General features: G+C 58.3%; 1 protein-coding gene across 1 annotated transcript; it reads right to left on the bottom strand.

Moving 5' to 3' along the window:
• Positions 1-714: 714 nt before the first annotated feature.
• Positions 715-23325, bottom strand: ASIC4 (acid sensing ion channel subunit family member 4). The gene is made up of 10 exons (XM_039216685.1): positions 22449-23325; positions 6798-6942; positions 6576-6703; positions 6223-6385; positions 5607-5663; positions 3402-3555; positions 1702-1793; positions 1541-1620; positions 1130-1234; positions 715-908 (listed from the first exon to the last, which is right to left on the bottom strand). Exons 1-10 carry the CDS (start codon positions 23028-23030, stop codon positions 795-797), a joined length of 1620 nt encoding a protein of 539 aa, XP_039072616.1. The 5' UTR covers positions 23031-23325; the 3' UTR covers positions 715-794.
• Between the last annotated feature and the right edge of the window lie 716 nt (positions 23326-24041).

The following is a 24041-nucleotide window of genomic DNA, read 5'->3' as shown; positions in this document are numbered from 1 at the left end:
TCCCCTTTTCCCAGGGACTAAGCCATGAGATGCCCAGCCCTGCGCCAGCTCGCAGCTTCGTCATACGTGCACACGGAGAATTCTTTATGCCTCTTTATTCTCACTTGCATCAGCACTTTATAAAACCAGCCCAGAGGCAGAGAGGCCATTCGGGGAGGCTCCCTTCCCCACCCCCAAACCCCGCCAAGATCTGATAGGTCTGCCTGCTCCCCGTGGAGGGGACTCTGAAGGAGGGGCAGTGGCAGGAGAAATTGGGAGCTAGGCCAGGCCTGCTGGGCCACCAGTCCCCCTGCCCAAAGGGGGAGCTAGGCCTGGAGAGGGACAGGAAGCAGGACCAGCCCAGCACTCCCGAGTCCTGGGGGTTCTCCCCCTCCTGCTGACTTTCTAGGGCTGGGACCCTGGCTGTCCCTGAATCACACCCCCCCCCTGCTTCTACGTCTGTATCCCCACCCCCACCCCGCCCTCCCTAAGTATATACAAATGTACAGGGGGTTCCACCCCTACTGGGATGGGCCCCTCCTCCCACCTCCCTCTCTCCTTTCCGCCCCTCCCCTGCAGCCCTCCCTGGGCCCCCGGCCAGTCCGGTGGCCGGGGGGTGTGGACAAGAAGGACCCTTGTGCAAAGCAGCTGCCACCAGAGCTGGTGAACTGAGTCCCCACCCTCCCAGGGAGCACTGCCCTCTCCCCCCTCCCCTTGGGTCACCCCCTGGCCTTGTGTGCCAGGATCAGGAGGAGACTGCTGAGGATCCCCAGAGGGGCCCCAGAATCCTGGGTCTTTTTAGACACAGCACCGTCCTAGCAAGCGAAGTCTTCAAAGAGGCCTCCCCGGGGCCCAGGAGGGTGGTGGTGGTTGGGGAGCAGGCCACTGGCGGCCCCTCCCTCAACACAGCCCCGACTTGGGCAGGGACTCTGCAAGGTAAAGAGGCAGTGGGACTCAGAGAATGCAGGCCTTGCGCCCACGCCGCGCCTCCCGCAGCCAGCCTCTCCCCCTCTCTCCGTCCCCTGGTCCTCTGGGGCAGGGCTTTGGGGACCCCAGGCAGCCCTTCTGCTCTTTTAGTCGAGGCCTTCAGTCCTGCAAGCGGGCGCCCCGGGAGAGGGCACAGGCTGCACCCTGCAGAGCTCACCCTCACCTGCTCCTTGAGCTCCTGCAGCCCCAGGGTGGAGATGCCCCCAGTGGAGGTCCGCAAGGGGGTCTTAGGACGACGCCACACCCGCTTCAGTCGGTCCCAGGACACCTTGGGGTTCAGGGTGAGGGGACAGCAGTGGGCTCAGGACACGTGGTAGAGAAGGGCAGGCCTCACCAGGCCCACCTTGTAGGACTTGCTGCCCCAGCAACCCCCCAGTAGGACTCCCCAATCCTCCCCACCCAACCTCTTCCTCCAAGGCCCTCCAGCCAGTCAGGGGGCCCTGGCCAAGAACCCCAGCTTGCAGCCAGGCCAGCTGCACCGGGAAGACCGTACTGCCCCCTGCTTTTCCCACAGCCCCTCCCCCCACCCTCCACGCCCCTCTGGGGGGGCCCCCACCAGGCCCCCATCCCTTGCCTCATAGATGTAGTCCAGGATCTCCAGCAGGGTGAGGATGCTGGCCCCGATGAAGAGGCCCATCTGTCCCCCGAGGTCTCCTGGGGAGCACAAGAGCAGGGTCAGAGGTCCAGGCTGGGCTCGTCTGCCCCCGTGGAATCGGGGTCAGGGCCGCGTCTCACCCAGCAGGGCTGACAGGCCGTAGGCTGCTCGCTGCTCCATGGCCTCGGAGGTCAGGGCTTCAAAAAAGACATCAAGGACCAAGAAGTTCTCGCTGTGGAGACAGGAAGCCGGGTGTCCCTGTTGGGCCATCCTGGTCTGAGGTCCCCTGCACCAAGAAGCTGGTGACCACCCTCAGACTCCCAAAGGCTGTGAGGGAAGACAGTCCCAGATGCATGTCTGTTTCATATTTTGAGGCTTAGCCAAGGGGCTGGGGGAGCAAAATAAAACTCCTGGGCCTAGGGGCGCCTGGGTGGCTCAGTTGGTTGAGCATCCGACTTCAACTCAGGTCATGATCTCACAGTTCATGAGTTTGAGCCCCGCATGGGGCTGTTTGGTATCAGTGCGGAGACCGCTTCGGATCCTCTGCCCCCCTCTCTCTTTGCACCTCCCCCTCTCATGCTCTCTCTCTCTCTATCAAAAATAAACACTAAAACAAACCAACCAACAACTCTTGGGCCTGAAGGAGCTCCTCCTGCCTTCTTCTGTAAAGCAGCAAACAGCATTCACTCTGTATCATCCTAATACCTCTCTGGAACTTTCAGTGGCTCCCCATTACCTAACAGTACACCCCAAAATTCTTTTTCCAGACTTCTAAGATTGCCTGTGATCTGCACCTTCTTATCCAGACTTCTTTTTTCTTTTTTTTAATGTTTTTTATTTATTTTTGAGAGTCAGAGAGAGACAGCACGAGCAGGGGAGGGTCAGAGAGAGACAGCACGAGCAGGGGAGGGTCAGAGAGAGAGGGAGACACAGAATCTGAAACAGACTCCAGGCTCTGAGCTAGCCGTCAGCACAGAGCCCAACACGGGCCTCCAACACACGAACCATGAAATCATGACCTGGGACGAAGTCAGAAGCTCAGCCGACTGAGCCACCCAGGCGCCCCTCCAGACTTCTTTCTTATCTGCTTCTCTCCACACAGCCTGCCCGATGCTCAGGCTGGTCTCTGTATGATCCCACAGTTCTCTAGTTGGGATGCCTCTCCCCCACCCCATCTCCTCCTGTCACAGGGTCCTCAGAGGCCCTGTGCATGCCTCCCCTGCTTCACCTGCCCCGCCCGTTAATCTCAGAGGAGGCCTGAGGCTCAGCACCCAGCACCGCACCATCAAACAGGGCCTCAAATTGCGGCAGGAGACTTGTGGTATAATCATCTCCGTCTCCACAGGCCCCACACCCTGGTCCCCTGGCACCCACAGGATGTTCAGCCTTTGTAGATTGACTGCTGGGGACCAGACCCAAGGCTCAAAGAGGCCTCTCCTGCAGCCCACCCTGTCCCTTTCCTCAGCACAGCACTCACTCAATATGCATTCAATGGCTCCCAGGTTGCTGGGAAAAGGGGCGGGGGAAGGGGGACACAAGCAGAGGGCTGTAAAACAACCATTAAGTCCAATGACCGAGAGAGGTACAGGGTGCTGTGGGGGCTCAGAGGAAAGGCATTTGGATCAAGAAGGGCCTCCCTGGAGGTGGGGACACAGGATGTGACTTGAGGGAGGACGGGTAGGGATTCATTAGAAGAAAGGGATCGGAAAGGTCTTCCTAGCGGAAGACTCATTAGTAAGAAAGATGCCCCCCACTCCCAGTCTCCATCACGGACCAGGCCTGTTGCGGGTCGCCTCGACTAAACACACACACACGCACGCACGCACGCACGCACACATACCGTATGTAGGTTTCGTTGCGGTTGTACTTCCTTGCCAGGTACCGGGCTGAGCCCCTGTTGGGGATCCTGACCATGGAGATTTCTTTTCCGTAGCGGGTCAGGTTGCAAGGAGTAGGGCAGAAACACGGGCCCTCGGAGCCCCCACCCAAGGAGTCTGCAACACAGAGGCACCAACTGCAGTGGGGGGCGGGGTGCCCAGAGGCCCACTGGCTGCAGGGAGAAGGCATAGGGGCTGTCCTGAGGCAGGCAGGTCCTCGCTGAGGACCTCTACTGGCCGACCACCCTGGCACTGCCCAGGGGAGGCTGGCTCGGGGTTCCTTCCTGTACCAGCTTCAGACCACCTAAGAAAGCGGGTGAAGGCAGAACCCCCCAGCACCCTCCTACAGGCTTATCTTTCTGTGTCCCAGCTCTTTGGGGCATAGCAGTCCTCATGGCTCAGATGGAGGAGGACACAGCCCATCCGTCAGAGCCAATCAATCACACGACATCTCAGACACACGTGGGGCTTGGAAAGGACGCGAGATGAATGGGATTATATGCATGTTTTCACATATGCAGATGGATGAGTGGGTGGATGGGTGGACAGATGGGGAGAAGGACAAATGCTGTGTTTAATATGCTGGATTTTCTTTGTTCCCCCCTTCAAATCCACTCTCCACTCTCCTCCACCTTTCTCGGTGCCCAGGAGGCAGGTGTGTCTGCCAAATGCATTACCCAGACTCCTTCGTCTTCTGGCTTTGGGTTGGGTTTGGCCAATGGGAGACCCCAGCAGGGTCAGAGAGCAAGGAGGGGAGAGATGCCAAGGTATTTCTTTCCCCAGCTTCCTCACCACCAGGCCATTGGTTGGCTGAGACTCCTTCCCCCTCTTGTGGCCACAGTTCCTGTCCTCTGGGACAGCCACACATCTCTGCCTGAGTCCCAGGGGCGCTCCCTTCCTTTACCCTGTAACGCAGCAAATGGCATTCACTCTGTATCATCCCAATACCTCTCTAGAACTTGCTGTGGCTCCCCATTGCCTAACAGTACACCCCAAATTTGTGGACGACTCAAGGCTTCCTGGCGTTGCCAGTTCTGTGGAGTTTTACCATCCCTTTGGTTCCCTTGTGCCTGCTCACACATCTGCCCCTTCATTAAACACTCTCCCACGGCCCCTTTGGCTCATGCAGTTAGAATGCAGGACAGAGAAGGTCTTGGTTGCACTTCTTGTTGTGTCTCTCCCTCCCAGTGGCCCCGTCATCTGGATGACTGCAGTGCTCTCCTGACTGGTTGCTTGGCTTTTGGTCTTAACTTCCGCCATCCCTTCTCCACAGCTAATCAGAGTCACCTTGATAACATCAGATGGCATTCTTGCCTTGCCTGAAGCCATTGTTGGCTTCCCAGAGCCTCTCCACTCTTGCCGCCCCTCCTGTTCTCTGCCCTTGAGCCACACTGACCTTTCAGTGGTCCGCCCCCCCCCCCACCAACTTCTTTCTGGCTACAGTGTTTAGCACTTAACTGTTCCCACTGCCTAGAGCATGTCCCCCTCTTTTCACCAGGCTGACTCTTCCACACGCTTCGAATCTCAGCTAACCAATCTATCACCTCCTCCAAGGACCATCCTGCCTTCTCAGATGGAGCCACACGCCCCTGGGTTTCCCCTGTCCAAGGACTAAGGTTGTGCCTGTGCGGGTGCAGTGCCTGCCCACAGCCCTGCTGGCCAGGAAGCTCTGTGAGGGCAGCCTCTCGTTCCTGCTCTCACCTCCAGCACCAGCCCAGGCCGCCAACGTCTGCAGAGGGATGGATGGATGGATGGATGGATGGATGGATGGATGGAGGAAAGAATGAGTGAATCGCAGCCCAAGTGAGACCTATAGACAGATGGGGTTTGCCTTACCCACACTGATAGCAGCACACGTTCCTCAGACCAAGAGAAAAGTCATTTTGCTTCCCCAGAGAGGGTGAGCTCGTTGGCTGAACCACAACAGAAGTCAACCCTTCACTCCCAGTCCTGGTTTTTCTGCCACCCCCACCCAGCTGCCTCCACTTACCCAAGTGTCCACACCTGCAAAGGCCTCAGACCCCCTGGTGGTATGGGATAAGGTTCAACCCTGGAGGAACCAGTCCAGGGAGAGAATAGAAGGAAGGGGGCCAAGGCAGAGGAGAACGGACAGGGGGATGAAGAGGCGGGTGATGAAGAGGCAGGGTAGGGGAGAAGGCAGCACGGACCCAGGGTGTGGTCAGCACACTCGATGTAGATGTTTGGCGGGCAGATGGTCTCATTGCCTGGAAGGAGAGAAGATTGTTCCTGGAGTCTATGGTTCAACCCCCCTCCCCCATGACATCCCCAAATGCGGGCACACAAGTGCGTGCACACACATGCGCTCGCACATGCGCTCACACATGCACACAGATGTACGTGCTTGCACATTCCTGCACATGCGTGAGCATACGCAGGCTCGTGCATGCATGCCTGAAAAAGTACACGCACATACATCATGCAAACAAATGCACACTGCCCACATGCACACACACATCTGTACGCACGTCTACCAGCACATGCACGTAACCGCCTCAAATACACAAGCACAAATGGACATAAGCACACATGTGCATAAATGCATATTAACATGCCCACAAACATGCACCCGTGCATCCCCATATGCGTATGTGGAAACATGTATAAACTCCCCAGCACATCTGCATACACTCACGTGAGTGTAGACACGCACACATGTTGTGGTACACATGCACTTGCTCGTGCACATGAGCAGCGCTCTGCCCCTGGAGGTTCCGGAGCCCGGCGGGGTGGCACGGAGGGCTGGCGGGAGGGTAGGGTGCCCACCTGGCATGTGCACCATCCGGCAATGGCAACGCTGGAGCACGGCCTCCTTTTCACAGCGCAGCCGGCAGGCAGACACACTGTAGGCTGAGTAGCCCTGCAGCTCAGGCTCCCTGAGCCCGCTCTCTGCCCGGCAGTTGCCCCAGGGCTGGGGCAGATAGGTCAGCTGCAGAGGGGGTGCATAATGGGGTCATGCCCAAAAGGCTCCCCTGGCCCTCCACTGCCCACAGCTTCAGCAAAGTCCGTGCATGGGCTGGTGGGCTGTGAGCTGCTAGAGGGTAGGTCTGGTCAGCAGCCCCTCTGGGCCCAAGGACCCTGCCCAGTGTCCAGTCCAGGCCCCAGGTGGAGGTGCTCACCCGCTGTTCCTGGCAGGACACAAAGGTTTGGAAGCCTGGGGACACGCCAAAGCCCAACTGGTGGATGTAGGGTGGCTCCTCTTGGCTATGAATCTGCACTCGGATGCCGGCCTCAAATGATGTCTCATCTGCACAGTGGAGATAGAGACCTTTGGAATCCCATCCCAGGCACAAGGCCCGGGCTGGACCCCCAGATCGGCCCCTGTCCCTTTCCCTGCATACTTGTCTCTCTCCAGATGGGCAGGTATTCCTCCTGCTGGATGTCCAGCATGATCTCCAGGCCACTGCCCATGCCCCCTGCCCGACTGGGCAGTGAACTCTGTGGATCCGCGTTGAAGGTATAACACTTCCCATAGCGGGTATAGACCTGGGGAGGGGGGTGAGAGACAGGAAGAGAGGAGATAAAGCTGAGACAATTCCTGAAGCTCAAGGTTCCCTGTCCGGTGAAAGGGCCACCCACCTGCCTGGACATCTCTGTCCAACAGCAACGAATCTGCAGCCCAGCCTCTTCCCTAAACTCTGTCTTTTCTACTGACACCCTCTCTTAGATGATTAAAAGGCACCTCCAGTTTAACGTATCAATAGCAGAACTCTTGCTATCTTCCCAAATCTGGTGCCCCACCCTCTGATTTAAGGGCCCCACCATCTATCCAATTTCTCAAGTCAGAGTGCCCGACACTTTTCTCTCTCTCACTCCTACGTTCAATCCAGAATCTGAGCTGGGCAATTCTACTTCTGAAATCTACTTACAATCCAACCACTTTCCTTCCATCTTGTGTCCCCTCTTTCACCAGCATCTCCCACCTCGCTATGGGCTCCTAGCTGGTCTGCCTTCATCCATCCTTGCCTCTCACTCCCGGCATATTCCCTCACACAGCAGCCAGAGTGCCCATGGTGAAGTGCAGGGATCCAACTGAGTCCCTTGCTGGTTTGGACCACAATGTTTCCCAGAGAATAAAGCCATCACCATGTGGTATGACTTCTGCCACTCTACCCCCAGATCTCGGTGACAAATTCAAACTTACGGAGCACCTTTCCTTCCCTGGTCTTTGTGCATTTAGTTCCCCCTCCTGGAATGCCACCCCCCACCCCCACCCCACTGGCATGGTTAGCGGCTTTTAAGTCTCAGCTGAAGTGTCTCCTTTTCAGACACATGCACATATACCACACACACATTTAGGGACATCCTCCATCAAGGTGTTCATCGGTTTGCTCAGTATATACCAAGACCGGAGATTATCTTGTTTATCTGTTTGTTTCCTTGTTCAGTGTACATCTCTCCCCCACTGAGGTTTATGCTGCACAGGAGCGGTGAGTTTGTTTGGTGTCTCCAGCACTGGCCAGTGGCGAGCACAAGGGACGCTTATGAGCACTCACTGTGGCGCCTAACGAAGCTCTTTTCCGTTACGGAGAGCTCCCCAGAATGGACACCAGATGGCGCCGGCGTCCCGGAGATGGAAGTCGAAGCCCCAGCGGCCAGTAGCTGCGATGGGGTCGCTGCGCAGCAGCTGGGGAACGGGGGGTCAAGAGAGAGGCGGAGGCAGGTGCCCCGCTGCCAGGCTCGCCCCACAGAGACGAGCCCCCGGGTCAAAGCCATCACAGGCAGCACCTTCCCTGGGGGCAAGGGGTCAGTGCACTCAATCACTCTCGTGCTCCCCCTCCCCTCTCCTTGGAAACGTTTCGCGCTGGTAAAAGCTGGGAGAAAAGGCTTGGGCGGGCGGTATTGGGGAAAAGGTATCCAAAATGCCTAGCTTCAGGGAAAGGGCGTAGAAGGGAGAGGGGCTGGGCTGGGGGCAGCAGGAAGGATGAGTTCTAAGAACTAGGGGCCTGGGGCACTGTCCTTGGGGGGGGGGGCAGGGTTAAGTCTCCGGTGCCCCCTAGGTTAGTCAATTCAGCGGCTGATGCTCTCCTCTCACGTGATTCTTCTGTCACCCAAATATCCTGCTTCTGGCTCCTCAGATAAAAACGGTGCATAACATGCACCCTGCAATTTACGAAACGCTACATCCACACACACACACACACACACACACACACACACACACCCATTTCATGCACTCGGCAACTCTGATAGGGATAGATTTAATTAACCTGGCTTTTATAGACCAGGAAACCACAGCTCAGAGAGGTGATGTGACTTGCACAAGGTCACACAACCAGTTAACTAGCCGGTAGGAGAGGCGGAATTCATCTGGATGCAAGACTTGAGCTGTTCCCACAACCCACTGCTGGCAGTCGTCACCTGCCAACCCAAGTCCCAGCTTCGTTTCAGCCCCAGGTGAGAAGTGAGAGAGATGAGTGATTTAACGCCAGTCTGTCCCCTCCCCCGCCAATTCCTCCTTCCCTTCCACTCCATTCCTGTACACCTTCCTCACTTTTTTTTTTTTTAAAGCTAACCCTGTCTTTTGGGGTAGGGGGTCAAGGATTACCTGGTTCTAAGCCTTTCATTTCTTAAATGTTTATTTTTGAGTGAGCTGGGCAGGGGCGGGGGGTGGGGGAGAGAGACATGAGCAGAGCAAGGGCAGAGACAGAGGGAGACAGAAAATCCCAAGCAGTCTTTGCACTGTAAGTGCAGAGCCCAACGTGGGGTTCGAACTCATGAACCATGAGATCATGACCCGAGCTGAAATCAAGAGTCTGAGCCACCCAGGCGCCACCCCCCACCTACCTTCCTCACTCTTTGTTCTCCAGATCTGCTGCCCCTCAGTTCCTCACCTGCCCCTCCCCTCCTGCTTCTGCCCCTGACCAGTTTCTGGGTTCCAGTCCTCCACCCTGTCTGCATCAGCCCTGCCTGCTCCGTGCTGCACGTCTATCTGTGGGGCAGGAATAGGTCTGGCTGACAGTCCCAGAGCGTTCACTGTGCCCAGGCACTGAGCTAAATGCCTACCATGCTCTTTCCAATGGAGTCCTCACAACCACCCCATATCCCACAGATGAGGAAATGGAGGCTCAGAGAGGTGGGTTGATTTACCAAGGTCTCCAAGATCAGTGCTTCTCAAGCTTTAATGTGTGCTGCACAAAGCACCCGGGGACCTTGTTAAAATGCAGTTTCTGGTTCGGTGATGTGTGTTGGCAAGGGGAGGGGGCCAAGACTGAGATTCTGCATTTCTAACAACCTGCTAGTCCATGGACCGAACCTCAAGTAGAAAGGCCCTAAATGTCCAGTAGGGCAGCTCCACTTTATATGTGCACTCTGACAGCGTGTTACTGGAAGGAAGGGAACCTGGAGAGGGGCTCGGTGCAAGATTCCTGGGTCGCTGGGGGGTGTAGGAAGGGTAGATGGGGAGAATACGTAAGTATTTGCCTCAAATCTCAAGGCACCCACCCTCTTCCTACTCCAGGCCAAGAAGATGCTGGAATCAGCTCTTACTGATGCAGCCAGTTGGAGTGAATGCTCTAGTTGAGAGGCTAAACAAGGCATGGGATGCATGGGGGACCCCATTTAGTGAGCTACCCCCACCCCCCGTGTGCACCACCACCCGGGCTCCCCCTAATCATCATGGCCTCTCCACAGCTCAGCCCGGCCCAACCCGAAGGGCTGAGGGCTGCCCACAGCAGGGAGGCGCAGAGCCCATCTGGGTATGCATAGACCCTAGTACAACGTGTAGAAGGTGTGAGGTGACCCCAGTACAATGTGTAGAAGGTGTGAGATCGAGGGAAGGAGTGTCTGGGGGAACCCTACCAGAGGTCTTGCGTTATGGCTATGGTGCTTTTGATTTATGTTTTCCTGGGAGCCTTCAGGAAAACCACATGAGGAAAGTATCGTTGCCCCCATTTCACGGTGAGAAAGCTCAGAGAGGGAAGGTGAGTTAGCTAAGGGCACACAGCCAGTAGAAAACAGCAGAGATCCAAACAGAACTGAGCCCAGTGCCAAGCAGAATTGGTGCTTATAAAACACCTGGCGGGTATTCAGTGACTAGATGACTCTGGTAGGCTCCTGACCCTGGGCGGGCCTTGGGCAGCCTCCCTTTCAATACCTCTAGTAAGTACGCACAGACCTTGCTGCTTGGCGCTGAGCCCAGCCCCATGCAGGGCAGAGGTAATCAGGAAGGCTTTGACTACAATAGCTTTGGAGGGGGGTGGTTACCTGGCACCCCTGCCCTTGAGGGGGTTGTGCAGAGTGGGGGTGACAGAGGGTGGGAGTGCTCTGGGTCTGATACATACACTCTGCAGGGAATGGACAGGCTAGACTGGCAGGGCCGGGCCCCTTGCACAGCCCAGGTCAGGCCCGACCACTGGGCAGAGCAGAGCGTTGCCCCGGAGACGGTCCCCGGGCCAGGCAGGCAGCGGCGGGGGGGAACTACCAGCTCCTAAGTGGCAGAACCCTGGTGGCGGCACAGCCCACAGCCTCTTCCATGGAGACGGCACGGCCGCTGCGCCTCAAGGTCCCCCAGGCTGGTCACTGCTCTCTTCCCCATGGACTGGCCCGGAAGGAGGGGATGCGCAGAGGAGAGTCCAGGGCCCAGCAGGGGAAAGGGGCAGGTGCTGGGCTAGGATGTCCTGAGGTACTGAGGGTCTGTCTCCAAATGACCCACCACCAGCCCTCAGCCTTAGGGCCCTGTCCTCATCTCAGACCCCCACCTCTTTCTTTGGTCTGCTCTCCCCCCCCCCCCCGCCGCCTTCAGTCTTAGCTCCTGGGTCCAGCCTCCTGACCCTAAGCTGAGCACATGGCCTCCCAGAATCCTTCCAGACCCGGGCTGAATAGCTTCTAGATGGGAATCTGTCAGTGCTGCGTGGGGACCCTTGGGCCCTTCTGTTACCTTTCTCTCTCTCCCTCTCTCTCCCTCTCTCTCTCTCTCTCTCTCTTTTGTCCAGCCCTCTGCCCGTGCCTCTCAGACCAGCTCACCCTTTCTTCGCCTGGACCCTGGCCTCGGTCTGCCTCCCTAGTCTCTGTCCCTCTGATCCCTGTGTCTCCAGGCTCTTCTCTGTTCTCCCGGCCTGGCTGCCCTCGGCATCTGATAAATTATCCATCTGGCCTCTGTTTCTCTGTCCCTTGCCCTCTGTCAGCCAGTCCATCCACCGGCCTCTGTCGTGCTCTCCCATTGGCCTGAAGCACCCTGTCCTTCCTTTCTTTCTTCGCCCTCTGCATGTGCTACCTGTTTATCCTTAGCCGAGGTGTCCAGTCTCCGTCTCTTATCTTCCTACTAGACTTTTCCCTGGGCCTGAGACTGCCTCTGCCAAGCCAGGACCCCCCACGTGTGCCCCCTCCTTCTCCCTGCCCCCTCCTCCACGTCTGCCCCAGACAACATCAGAGGTTGCGAGGGATCTGTCCTCTCTGAGCTCTCCACTCTGAGCAGTGGCTTCTCACAGCCTCTTGGCTTCCATCTACCCACAGCGGCCATTCCCCCTGCCCCCCGGAAAGCTCTCCTTGGCCTGCTGGCCTGCACCCCCAGCCCTCCCCAGCCCTCCCCACCCCTCATCCTCCCTGCAGTCATGGAGCCCATGGGGTTAACAGGCAATTAGTGGGGCCAGAGCTCAGAGCTGTGGGGGAGAGGGCCGGGGGCCTCCAGGAGATAAGAAACCAAGCAGCAGAGGCTGCGCTAATCCCAGAGCTAATCTGCGGCCTGGGCTTTTATCTCCACTGCCTTCTGGGCACCCTGCCTCTGCTAAGGCCCTGGTGCTTCCCCCCCACCCACCCCAACTTTCCCACAAGAGCTTCCTCCTGCCCCACATCCCATCAGCACCCCCCCCATGTGGTCCAGGCCTACGCCTCTCACTTAAGCCCCTGGAATGGACTCCCTTTAACCCTGCAGAAGGGTGGCAAGGTACATATCCAAGGGCACAGAGGAAGATGGGGCAAATTCAGAACTAGAGTCCAGTCCCTCTCCTCCACTGGCCCCAACACTCTCCTCTAACCCCCATCCCCACCACTGCCAAGGAGTCCATAGACCCTGGTGCAGCTTCAGCTGGTTACTGACAGCCTTGTGTAACCTTGGCTAGTATAGTGATTTATTGACTTCTCTGGACCTCAGTTTCCTCATCTGTCAAGTGGAAATAGAAATTCTTGCCTAGAATAAAATTTCACAGGGTGATGGTAAGTGTACGAAAGAGACGTCTGCAAAGTGAAGTCATATACATGAGCCCTCACTATTAGTAATAAGAATGTGGTAGAGGCCAATACATCCTGGGGCAGAGATCGACCCCTGGAGGTGGTGCTGGGCATGGATACACATATCACAGCTTCATACCATGGGGAAAGGGGCACATCTTTTGGAATCCTACAGAACAGTAACCTTGGGTGCAGATGCATGATTTAACCTCTCTGAGCCTAGGATTGTTCATCTGTTAAAGGGAAGTGGTAATTTCTTCTCTTAAAGTTAGTTGTGAGGATTAGAGATGAATTTACAGTGATGTGTGGTAGGGTGCTCAAGAAAGGTGTGTATGTGGTGGGGGGGGGGAAGGCATAGGGTGTAGATTTGTGAATGGAACCTCTTGCCAAATGGTGCGGCTCTTTCTTTCTTACCTCCCTTTTTAAAAATTTTTTTGAAATGTTTTATTTATTTCTGAGAGAGACAGACAGCATGAGCAGGGGAGGGTCAGAGAGAGGGAGATACAGAATCTGAAGCAGGCTCCAGGCTCTGAGCTAGCTGTCAGCACAGAGCCCGATGCGGGGCTCGAACCCACGAACTGTGAGACCCTGACCTGAGCCCAAGTCGGAGGCTCAACTGACTGAGCCACCCAGGTGCCCCTCCTTTTTTCTTTCTTTCTTTCATTGAAGTATACTTGACCTTGGTGTAACATTTTGATCTTAGATTCCCACTGGTCCCATTTTTAGGGCACCGTGCACCTTGGTAAAGGCTCTCTTGGCAATTTGGGAGAGACTGTGTTTCTTAGGGGATGGGGCCCCATCAGAGTGAACCACCCACCCGGCACAGGGATGTGGCTCTCCTACTGGCTGTGAAGCAGCACCCAGCAAACAGGCTTGCAGCCCAGCCTGGTTCACATCTGAGCCCTGCCTTTATTGTCTGTGGGATTCGGATTCAGTCATTGAACCTCTCGGATCTGTGTTATGAGGAACTAGATGATATACATAAATAATAGCAACATCTAACATTTATTTAGTGCTTACTCTGTGTCAAGCGCCGCCCTAAGCACTTTATATAAATTAACTCCTTAATTCTCACAAAAACCCTATAGTAGAGGTCTCTTATCCCCATTTGATAGACAAAACACTAGAAGCCCAAGGAGGGTAAGGAACCTGCCAGGCTCACATAACATGCCACAGCAGGGTACCAGCCAGTCCAGTGCCTGAGTCTGTGTTCACATCCACTGTGTGATGACACATACCTGTCACAGCACTGACAATAGGTGCCGGAGAAACGACAAGTGTTCAAACCACATGTATGTGCCCACCACTATTGTTTTTTATTTTTAATTTAAAAAAATATTTTATCTGTTTCTGAGAGAGAGAGAGTGCAGGGTCAGAGGGAGAGGGAGACACAGAATCCAAAACAGTCTCCAGGCTCTGAGCTGACAGCCAGCACAGAGCCCGACGCGGGGCTCAAACCCACGAACCGTGAGATCGGTCGCTTAACCGATTGAGCCACTTGGGCCCCCCAACCCACCGCTATTCTTTGACGCTGTGCACTGTGTCGGGCACTGTGCCTGGTGCTGTGGGTGACTCAGAGAACAAAACAGACAGTCGCTGCCCTGAAGGAGTTTGCTGTCTGGCTGCAAAGGGATTCATTCATTCAAAACGTGTTTATTGAGCCACCTACACTAGGAGGCAGGTGTACCGCAGCCGCGAACAAAACAGAACAGTCACAGGTATAGGCAGATCATTACTGCCTGGGACTATTGCTGTGACGGTATCCCACAAGTCCTCTGGCAGTGGGATTGGGGTCGGAGGGTAGAGCTTCCCAGAGCAAGCCCACTCACCCACACCGCCCACACCCGAAAGGGCTTCGGATCCGGCCACACAGTCGGGACCGAGGAGCCTGGCCACCCCCCAAGCAGGCCTGGCCTCCCCCATCACACCCTCACAGCTTTTCAGAGCAACTTCCTCTCCAAGCTTGAAGCACTCCCGCTCCCAGGTCTAGGAGGAAATGGGAGCAGTGTTTGTTCAAATGTTAATGTGAGCTGCGGTGGGAGCGAAGTAGGGGGCGGTCAAGGCCGCGGGCCTCCTGGCCGAGGTCGCTCCGGGAGCCTGGGGAGCTGGGGGCCGTAGAAGAAGGCGGTGATTCCAGGAGTGCGCCGCGTTTCCACGCGAGAGGAGAGCGCGGGGTCTCCAGCACGCAGGTAAACCCGTAAACCTGTTCCTAGGTAGCTACCACTTAGGCCTTAAACCCTAGAAAGTCTGTTTTCCAGGCGGGGATATTTTTAATTTGTAACGAAGCCCTTCCCTGACATTGCCGCCCCTGGATGCAAAGTGATTCGTTGGGGAGTTTTGTTGACAGAGTACAGCACACACCCACGGCCGAGCGGGAGTTCCCGGCCAAGACTGAGAAGGTGGCGGCGGGCGTGTGGGTGTGCGCCCCACTCCCCGGCACACACATGTTGGCACCCGGGCCGGGCCCACCCGCACCCCGAGGTCCGCACCCACCGCCGCGCGCTCCCCGCCGCCCCCTCCTCCCTCCCGCGGGGCAGGCATCCATCACCGCGCCCGAGCGCCCTCCCTCCCGTCTCCTCCGGGCGCCTCGGCTCTCCTCCCTGGGTTTGCCTCATTTGCATTCCCTCGGCTCCCGGCTCCTCAGCAAAGTGACCTCCGCACACAGCAGCGCCAGAGGCTTCCACCGCGGAGGGAGACACCGCCTCCCGCCGCCCGCCGCGGCCGGGGAGCGCAGAGGGGGCGCAAGCCCGCCCGGCAGGGCGGGGGCCCGGGGAGACCGCTCTCCGGGGGCAGCGGGAAAGACCTGGGGCCGAGGGGCGCAGGCGGACTCCGACGGGATTTGAACCCGCGACCTCAGATCCTCTGCGGGACGGGAGTGAGTGGGACGTGGAGGTCAGCATTAGGTCCGCGAAGCTGCGCCTCAGAAGCGGAGCCCGTTTGGAACCTGGGACGCCCCAACCCCGTTTCCCTCCCCTGCACCCCCACTGGAGAGGGGCCAGCCCTACCGGGCAGTGTCCCAGGAGTCCCCAGTCTATCCCCCCCAGCCCCCAGGGGCCTGACCAGTCCCTGTCCCCGCTCCCCTGGCCCCCCGAGCCGCCTCCCCTCCCCCCATTTGGTATTTACACCTTTCACACATTTGTAAGCTATTATCCTGTCCACGCTTAGTCACCGCTGAGCCAAGCGCCACGGATTTAGCTCCTTTAATCTTTCCTCCTAAATCAATCCTCCATTTCCCCTTAATCATCCCGTGGCTCCTCTCTGAACTCTCTCGCTGCTGCCTCGCTGCTGCAGCCCATGCCTGTCTCTCTGGAACTGCTCCCCCTCCAACCCCAAACGGGTGTCCCAAGGGCGTGGGGAACATTAGAGGGGCCCGGGGGGGGGGGTTGGACTTCCAGCGCTGCCGCCCCCAGCTTGGGAGCCAGGGGAAGAAGGGCAGACACCCTCCCCAGCCATCCACCCCTTTCTGGAAACACACCTCACTCTGAACCTTCTCCTCTCCACCCTCCTTGTCTCTGTCGTACTCTCGCCTTCCCACCCCCGTTCATCTGGATGGCTCCAAGACCCTAACCCTCAGGTCTCCTGTCCATGGTTCTGGCTGTCCCCACCCCCCTGCTAGACGGAGGTGGCATTGCCCAGAGAGCCTGGAAGGGCAGGGCAACGCTGATAACCCACCAGCCTGAGGCTGCCCTCCTCCAGGGTGACTGTCCATCTCTTCCTGACCAGCCTGTCTCCAGTCTGCATTCACTCCTGCCCAGTGGGACCCACTGACTCTGGGGCTTCAACCTGAGCAGCCCTGATGCTCAGCCCTCCTAGTGCTCGCTGGGATGCTCCTGCCTCCCCCACCCCTCATTTCTGATCCCTTTCTGCCCCCCAGCCTGGGAGTGGTGAGGGCAGCCCTGCCGCCAGCCACGAGAGGGAGCAGATTCCTCCCCTGGAAGCCGTAGGGCAGGGGTGGGGATCCAGGAAGGAGCCCGTGTAGGGGAGAAAGAGGGAGGACCGGAGGGGGATACTGGGGCCATTTCTTCAAATGCTAATCAGCATCTTCCGGCAGTGCCACCAGAAGCTGAGCTGATAATGAGCCCAGCTCGGGGCTGATTCCTGATTAATGAAGAGGCCACGGGGCTGCTGAGTGGGTCTGGGTGGGGCGGGTCCCTCCTGGCCCTCCCCGCTGCCCTCCGAGACCAGTCCTCTGTAACAATAACAGCCCCTGCCCTTGGGTGCTTGGCCACACCACTTGAATCCCCCTCCACCAATTCCACTGGCCAATGGGAAGCAGCCAGACTGAGGGCACCCCCACCAGGAGGGCCCGAGGGACAGCAGCCAGCTCTGGGGCAGGCAAAGGGAGAGTAAGCACTGGGGTTCTGCAAGCTGTGACTTGCAGGTAGCTCTCAAAATATTTTTTAAAATCAGGAACATTTTTATTAAAATCAAGACTTGAGCTTCTTTGGGACAAACTGGAAGACCCCACCCCCGCCCCCAAACACGGGGCATCCCTGCCCCCAGGGCGCGAGTTAGCTGGGGCTGAGGGACCGCTCCCCATCAGGGATACCTGATCTTCAGTTCTGCTCAGACCCCACCCTTCCCTAATGTGCACCCTCCCTGCCTGACCTGCCTGGTTCCTGAAGGCAGGACAACCCTGAACTAGATGTTGAACGAAATGTTCTCAAGATTCATGCCTTAGGAGAGGATGGGACATAGGGGACAGAGGGCTGGGCAGAGGGGGAGGGTAAGAGGTAAGCTTGTCTGGTAGGTAAGTGGCCTGCGCCAACCTCAGAGGGAAGCCCGGGCCGTTGTTCCTGAGTCTAGGGGGCAAGGGGCAGCCCTCAGGCCCCCTGGAGCCAGCAGCCAAGGTATGGAGTTGTCATGGTCGCGGGAGGCAGGGCAGAGAGGATCAGAGCTGCCCTGACCACACCAGGGAAGGGAACGGAGCTTCGGAGGAAGCTGGGCTCCAGGGCTGGAGATTGCCAGGATCTGGTATGGGGGAAGCCGGGGAGTGCTAGAGGGCCGCACGCATGCTGCTCCCCCTGTCTCTGATCTGTCCTGCCTGGCAGCTGGGGTGGGGCTGGCAGAGGAGGGAGGAGGGCAGGGAGGGGGACTGCCCAGCTGGAAGAGGCCTTGTCTAATTGTGCCTGATTAGCAGAGAGGAAGAGAACAGGGTGAGTGATTAATAGTCACGGCAGTCACCAGCGAGTGGGGAAGGAGGGTTGGGAGGGGGAGGGAAGTCTGAGAGCCAAGAGGGGATGGAGACAGTGAAGTGCCCACAGGTCCCTGGTCCCCTGCCCCTCCAAGGACTGGCTGGACCCTGGACGACCCACAGAGAGAGGCTGGGTCCTACCCCTGCCTCCTCCAGGATTCGCCACCTCCCCCACGCCTCAATTTTCCAGACAATAGAATGGAAGAGAAAAGAACCGAGGTCGTGTCCTGCACCCAGGAAGAAAGATGTATCAGCTCACGTGGTGTTCCCAGACACCCCAGACACAGGTCCTGTCCTCAGCTCAGCCCGGGACCTCAGCCCGGACCATAGACTCCCAGAACTCCCAACCAGAGCCCACACCCACCACCCACGTCCTTTGATGCCAGTTGGAATTCCCAGCCCTGCCCAGTCCTGCAGTCTGAACGTAGTTCCTAGGCCCACTGAGAACTGTGCCGTCCATGACGGTTGCCACTAGCCACTTGCGGCTATTTGAATCGAACAATTCATTTTCTCGGTCACACGAATCACATGTCAGATGCTCAACAGCCGGCGTGGCTAGTGACTACCATGTGGGACAGCACAGATACGTTTCTGCCACCCCAGAAATGTTCTGTGGGAGAGCACTGATCTGGAGAGAGTGTGCCTGCACGCGTGCACACAAGCACGTGAATATTTGGAAGGGGGTGAGTAGCATAGGAATGCTTAGTAGGCAGGGGAGGGCCTGGGCCTGAGGATCAAGACAGCCGGAAGGCCAGGTGATGGCAAATAGCAAATATGCCAGCAGGTGGGTGGGTACCAGCAGGTGGTGCTGGGAATAGTCAGGTAAGAGAGCAGGGACCTGTGGCGGTAGCCTTTGTAATAGCGGACGCTTCCACAGGACACACTATGTGCTTGCCAGGCAGTGTGCTAAGTTCTTTTCTGCCACCTTTTTAATCCTCTCAACTGCCTGAATTTTCTAGGATCTAATATTGTATTTACTGGATGTGGAAACGGAAGCTCACGGAAGCTTTTTGACTTCTCCAAGGCCACACAGCTTAAAGGGTAGAGCGGAGGTTCAAATCCAGACGGTCCGGCTCCAGAAACACACACACTCAACTGTTCGGCCATACACACCCCAGCTGAGAGGAGAAGCTGAATTTTAGAGCCACCCTTGCATTTTACAGCTAAAGAGATGAAGCCCAGGGAGAAAGAGTGATTTCTGCCTTCTAGTAAGTGGGCAGGCTGAGAGCAAGCCGCAATGGGGAAAGTGTGGCTGGGGCTTGGAGCACCAGGGTGGGGGGGAGCAGATGGTGGTGGAAATCGGAGGCAGGGAGAGAACATATAGGTGGTGAGAGCAGGAGGCGAGGTGGGAGTGGGTGGGTGGGTATGAGACTGTGTAAGGAGGGGGAGGGGAAGAGGAGAAGGGACCCTGTAAGCTGGGCGGAGGGGAGCAGGGGTGGAGGGGTGAGTGTTCCCCACCACCCAGGAGCTCTTTCCTCTCTCTCTCCCCTCCTCTCCAAACCTCCCAGGCCTGCCTCACCCCTTGAACCCTCCCAGCCCTCCTCGGCCCAGAGTGGCCTCTCTGTCTGAACCCAGGCTCTTACTATCCCTGGACCTCTTTGGGCAATGAATCCTGGCAGCTCCTGACACTGCTTGCATGGCTGGTTAACTCTTGCATGGTTGGTTAAGCTTTTGAGTGTCCCCGTCTCTGCTCCACCAGGAGAGTGTAGGCTGCTTGAGGACAGGGACCGGGGACCGGGGACCAGGGCTTCCCGTCTTTGTCCACCGCCCCCCCCCCCCGCTGCCCCACCTAGCAGGCACACAGTAGGCATTCAGAGCTCCGTGTTGATTGGGTGAGTGACTGGGAGTCAGTGAGGGGGTATTTGGGAGCGTGGGGGTGAAAGCAATTGCAGTGGTAACAGAAGCAAGAGCAGCAGCTTAGGGGACTGGGGGAGGGCACATTACCCAGAGTAAAAATAGGCTGGAAAATGTGACATTTATTAACTTGGATTCTGGAGGAAAGGTCACAGCAGAGTGGGGAGTGGGAAGGAGGAAGCAGGGAAAGCCACAGAAAACACATCACAGCCCCTTACCCAAAGCCTGTCATTGTCACTGACCATCTCACCACTCACACCCTGGCAGATTCCCTGTACCCGTCTCCCCACCCTAGAGCCCCAGCCTGAGCTCCGTGTTCTTAACCACAGGACACAGGACCTCGTTGTCCTCCTTAAAGACCCCTTGTGTTCAGCTCCTGCCCCTTCTCCAGTCTTGCCCTGCAGCGCACCCCCACCTTCCCCGCTGCCACACATCGTGAACCGCCATCCCAGCCCGCATCCCAGACCCTGGTGAATCTGCAGCAGACTCAAACCCTAGAAGGCCAAGTCCAAGGGAGAGTGACACCCAGCAAACGGTAGACGGGCAGAAGGCTATGGGGTCTAGATTGGGCGGGAGACAGGGAACCCAGGATCGACAGGGGGGCGTCCCGGCCCCCCGGTGCTTGCTTTGCCCCTCCGCCCTTCTTGGGTGTGCCGCAGCCCGAAGCTGAGACCCACAAACTTCTGCTGCTCTCCTCTCTGGTAGGAAAGGCCCTGCTGGACAACCCCCACACCCCCACTCACCCCCTTAGCCATCTCAGGATTCCCAGAGACTCCCTGCTCCCACATCCTCCAGGCAACTCCTTTCCTAGAGCCAGGCAGGAAACCCCTGCTTCCCTCACCTTACCCCCCCTTCTCCATCTCTGTCTCTCCCTCCCACCACCCTCCTTCCCACTGAGGTTTCAACACACTTCCCCTTTCCTTTCTACCCCCACCGACCAGGGGCCTGGGAGGCAAACTCCCGCTCAGGGACACAAAGCTCGCATTGATTTCTGCCCCACCAGCACCTGCTGAGACTGGGCTCTGTCCCCCTCCCCCCAACTCTGAGGGGTGAGGATGTCAGCCAGAGGGGCTCCATGGACCCAAAAGGCCACATGCACATGCTCTGCGCCTCACCTCCTTCTTGGGGACTCTCGCAGCCCTGGGTTTGGGAGCAGTGATGTTTTCCTAGAAGTGGGGTGTGTGGTCACACAAAAGCCCAGTGCCCCCCACCCGGCGCAATCCCTCCTTCCGGTCCCTCCATTTCTACACAATTCCCCCCACACCCAGTGGCAGGAGGACCCAGGGGCTGCAGGCATGGGTAGTGGTTACAGGAGCCTCATAGGGGCACGCTTCCTGCGGGGGCTGAGGCAGTGAGTGAGTGAATGGGAACCTGGGCAGGGGGAAGGAAAGCCCCCTCCCATCTTCGGGGCAGGCCACTGGAGGCTGGCTGGACTGGGCACCATGTTGACGCCACGTATTTGCATATGCACCGGGCACTGGTAACAAGGATGCGAGCACACATGTATACAATGCTGGAGTCAACCGGGGACCTGGGGTCTCTAGCACCAGGGATAATAGCTACCCTGTGACTGTGGGTGAATGGAGCACTGACTGACAGACAGACAGACAGCACACAAGACACGCCCCCTGCGCTCACACCTGACTGTGGGAGGTGTGCATGGGAGGGCAGCCCAAGCCCACACTCCCGATCTCAATGAGAGTGTGTGTGTGTGTGTGTGTGTGTGTCTGTGTCCACACACGTGAGAGAGATGGCACTGCCACCAGCAGTCCCCGCATGGGGCTCAGGGATTGAGATAGATGGGGGTGGGCATCACAAAGGGGATGGCCTCCACAGTGTGACCCTGTCCTCAGCAGCTAAGTAAGACCTGGGATGTGGGCACGGACATGAGTAGCTCTCGGTGTGTGGGTGTGCAGGTGTGGATGTGAGTGTAGTGACAGGGACACTGAGTATAAGAGAGGGAGTGCAGAAAACTGTCCCTGAGCAGTAGGGGTGTGTGTGTGTGTGTGTGTGTGTGTGTTGCTGGGTTGCTGTGAGGGTGAGCCATGCACAGAAGAGTGAATGAGTGATTCTCAGTGTAAGAGCCAGAGCCGGGCAAGGGACTAGCGAGAACCAGGAAACGGAGGGAGGGTAAGGGAGAGAGGCTGGAGGGGCAGCATGAAAGAGGGATGTGTGAGGGAGTCTGTGAAAGGGGGTGTGTATGAGAGACACAGAGACAGAGAAGAGACACTGGCGCCCAGTGTACACGAAGATCAAGATCGTCTCTATCCGGCCCGCCGGTCGGGCCAGCTCCCCAGGAGGCAGCCCTGAGTCCCTCTCTTGCTGGAGCCCCCAAACACCCTCTTCCCAACACCCTCATTCAGTGGGGAGAAGAAGCCAGAAGAAAAAGGGAACAAGAGATAAAGCGGGGGTCAGTTGGCCCGGCCTTGGCACGGTGCAGCCCTTCCCTGCAAGCTGCCCGGCTTCAGGGCCCCCCGGGCCCACTCCAGGCCCCCCGGGCGCAGACCTGGGACTGCGGTAGCAGCAGAGTCAAGAAGAGGAGCAACAGCCCCAGTGCCAGGGTGAGCCCCGGGGAGCGGCCCCCCGCTCCGTGGCTGGGGAGCAAGAGGGGAAACACCGGGCTTGGGGGAGACACCAGGCCAGCCTCTGGTGGCTGAAGGAAGGGAAGCCCTGTGGAGGATGCCCCTGCGCGCCACCTCCCCCGCCTCCCCCCCCCCGCACCCCTCCCCCGGCCTCCGGCCACCCCAGGCCGGGCAGGCCAGCTGGCAGGACTCACCACGGAGAAGTTGCTGGCGGAACAGTGGTGCCCACTGAAGTTGCAGCTCTTGAGCATGTCGGCAAGCTGGTGGCCGGTGCGGTTGAGGATGTCTACCATGTCGGGCTCCGGGTAGCGCAGGCCGGCAGCACGGTGTCCGTCCCGGTCTTTGGGGGGCAGCCCCGTCAGGTTGGCCAGGTGGAAGATGTCGGCGTCGCTGAGTGCCGAGTGCCGGAAGCGGTTGATGTTGCAGAGGGTGACGGCCGGGAAGCCCGCCACCGGGGCTGGGGCAGCAGGGTCCATTGCCACCAGGTGAGGCCGGGTCAGGTAGCCCCGGGCCAGGCCAATAGCCTGGTACAGGAAGGCGGCCAGCGAGGTGAGTAGGGCCAGTGCCCACAGGGTTCTGCGCAGTCCGTGGGGGCCTGGGCCACAGGCCCGGCCCAGCCCGTGCAGAGTGCTGGTGCTCGCAAAGGTGGCCAGGTCCCGGGGGGCTGCTGCCCCCTGTGCCGCCCCCAGGAGGCTTTGCTCATCCCCTGCCTCCTTCTCCTTGGGTTTCGCATCCTCCTCTGCAAATTTGATTTTGCACACAATCTCGATCGGCATCTGTCCCTGGCTGCTGGGACTGGCCAGAGCCTCCCTGCCCCTGTCCCTCCCTGGCCAGCAGCCCCCGGTGCCCTCCGGAGTGGCGGTGGTGGCAGCGGCTGCTCTTCTAAACTCAGGGAAGCGGGAGGAGGACAGGGACAGGGTGGGGGCCCGAGGTGGGGGAGTCACTCCCACTCCCAGCAGCTCCGCAGCCCTCGTGCTGCCTCTGCTGCTGCTGCCTCTGCTGCTGCTTGTCTCTCTCCTCGATCGTCTCCTTGTGGCTTCCCTTATCAGCACCAGCACAGCTGTCAGCCCCTGCGTGTGTCCCTGCGAGCGAGCGAGCGAGCGAGCGAGGGAGTGAGCGCTGCTCCGCCACGCCGCGCAGCCCCAGCCGCTCCGCTCAGCATGTGCTCCGGAGCCCACCCCGTGCTTAATAATTCAGGACATGTCAACAGAGCTTCACCGGCGGCACTGGCGGCAGGAGCCAGGCCAGCGGCGGAGGCAGCCCCCAGCCCTGGATGGGGGGTCCCTGGCCCCTGCCTTAGATCTTGTCAGGCTGCTTGCTCCCCCAAACTCCTGTTACACCCTAGGCACTCATGGGGTCCCCAGATGGCCCCACTTCCAGGCCACCCAGGGGAGAGATCTGCACCCAGAGTCCTCCGCTCATTCTGCCACTTCAGGGGGACCATACCCAGGGTCAGTCAACGCCATCTCCCCCTCCCCCGACTCCTGACTCCTGCCCCAGCACCCAGCCATCTCCTGCCCCCAACTACCACACTCGCAGCGGCTTCCAGAAACTCCTTGGGAGAGCCACTTGTTTGAATGAGGGAGGAGGAGAGGGCAGAGGCGGACAGGCAAGGCAGACAAGGGGACAAAGGTGACTCCACCAAGATTCTTGACTGGTCCGGAGCTTTGCTGCCCGCCTTACCCCCGCCCATCCTGGGATGCTGGCCAACCCCTCCGCCCCTAAACTCAGTCATTCCTGTGTCTGGGACAGAGGGCACCCTGGCCGCTTGAACATCTGTGACCACA

The sequence above is a fragment of the Hyaena hyaena genome, unplaced genomic scaffold, assembly GCF_003009895.1.
Source record: "Hyaena hyaena isolate Hyena2069 unplaced genomic scaffold, ASM300989v1 scaffold_650, whole genome shotgun sequence".
Lineage (NCBI taxonomy): Eukaryota > Metazoa > Chordata > Mammalia > Carnivora > Hyaenidae > Hyaena > Hyaena hyaena.
This window is presented reverse-complemented; position numbering and strand designations above follow the sequence as displayed.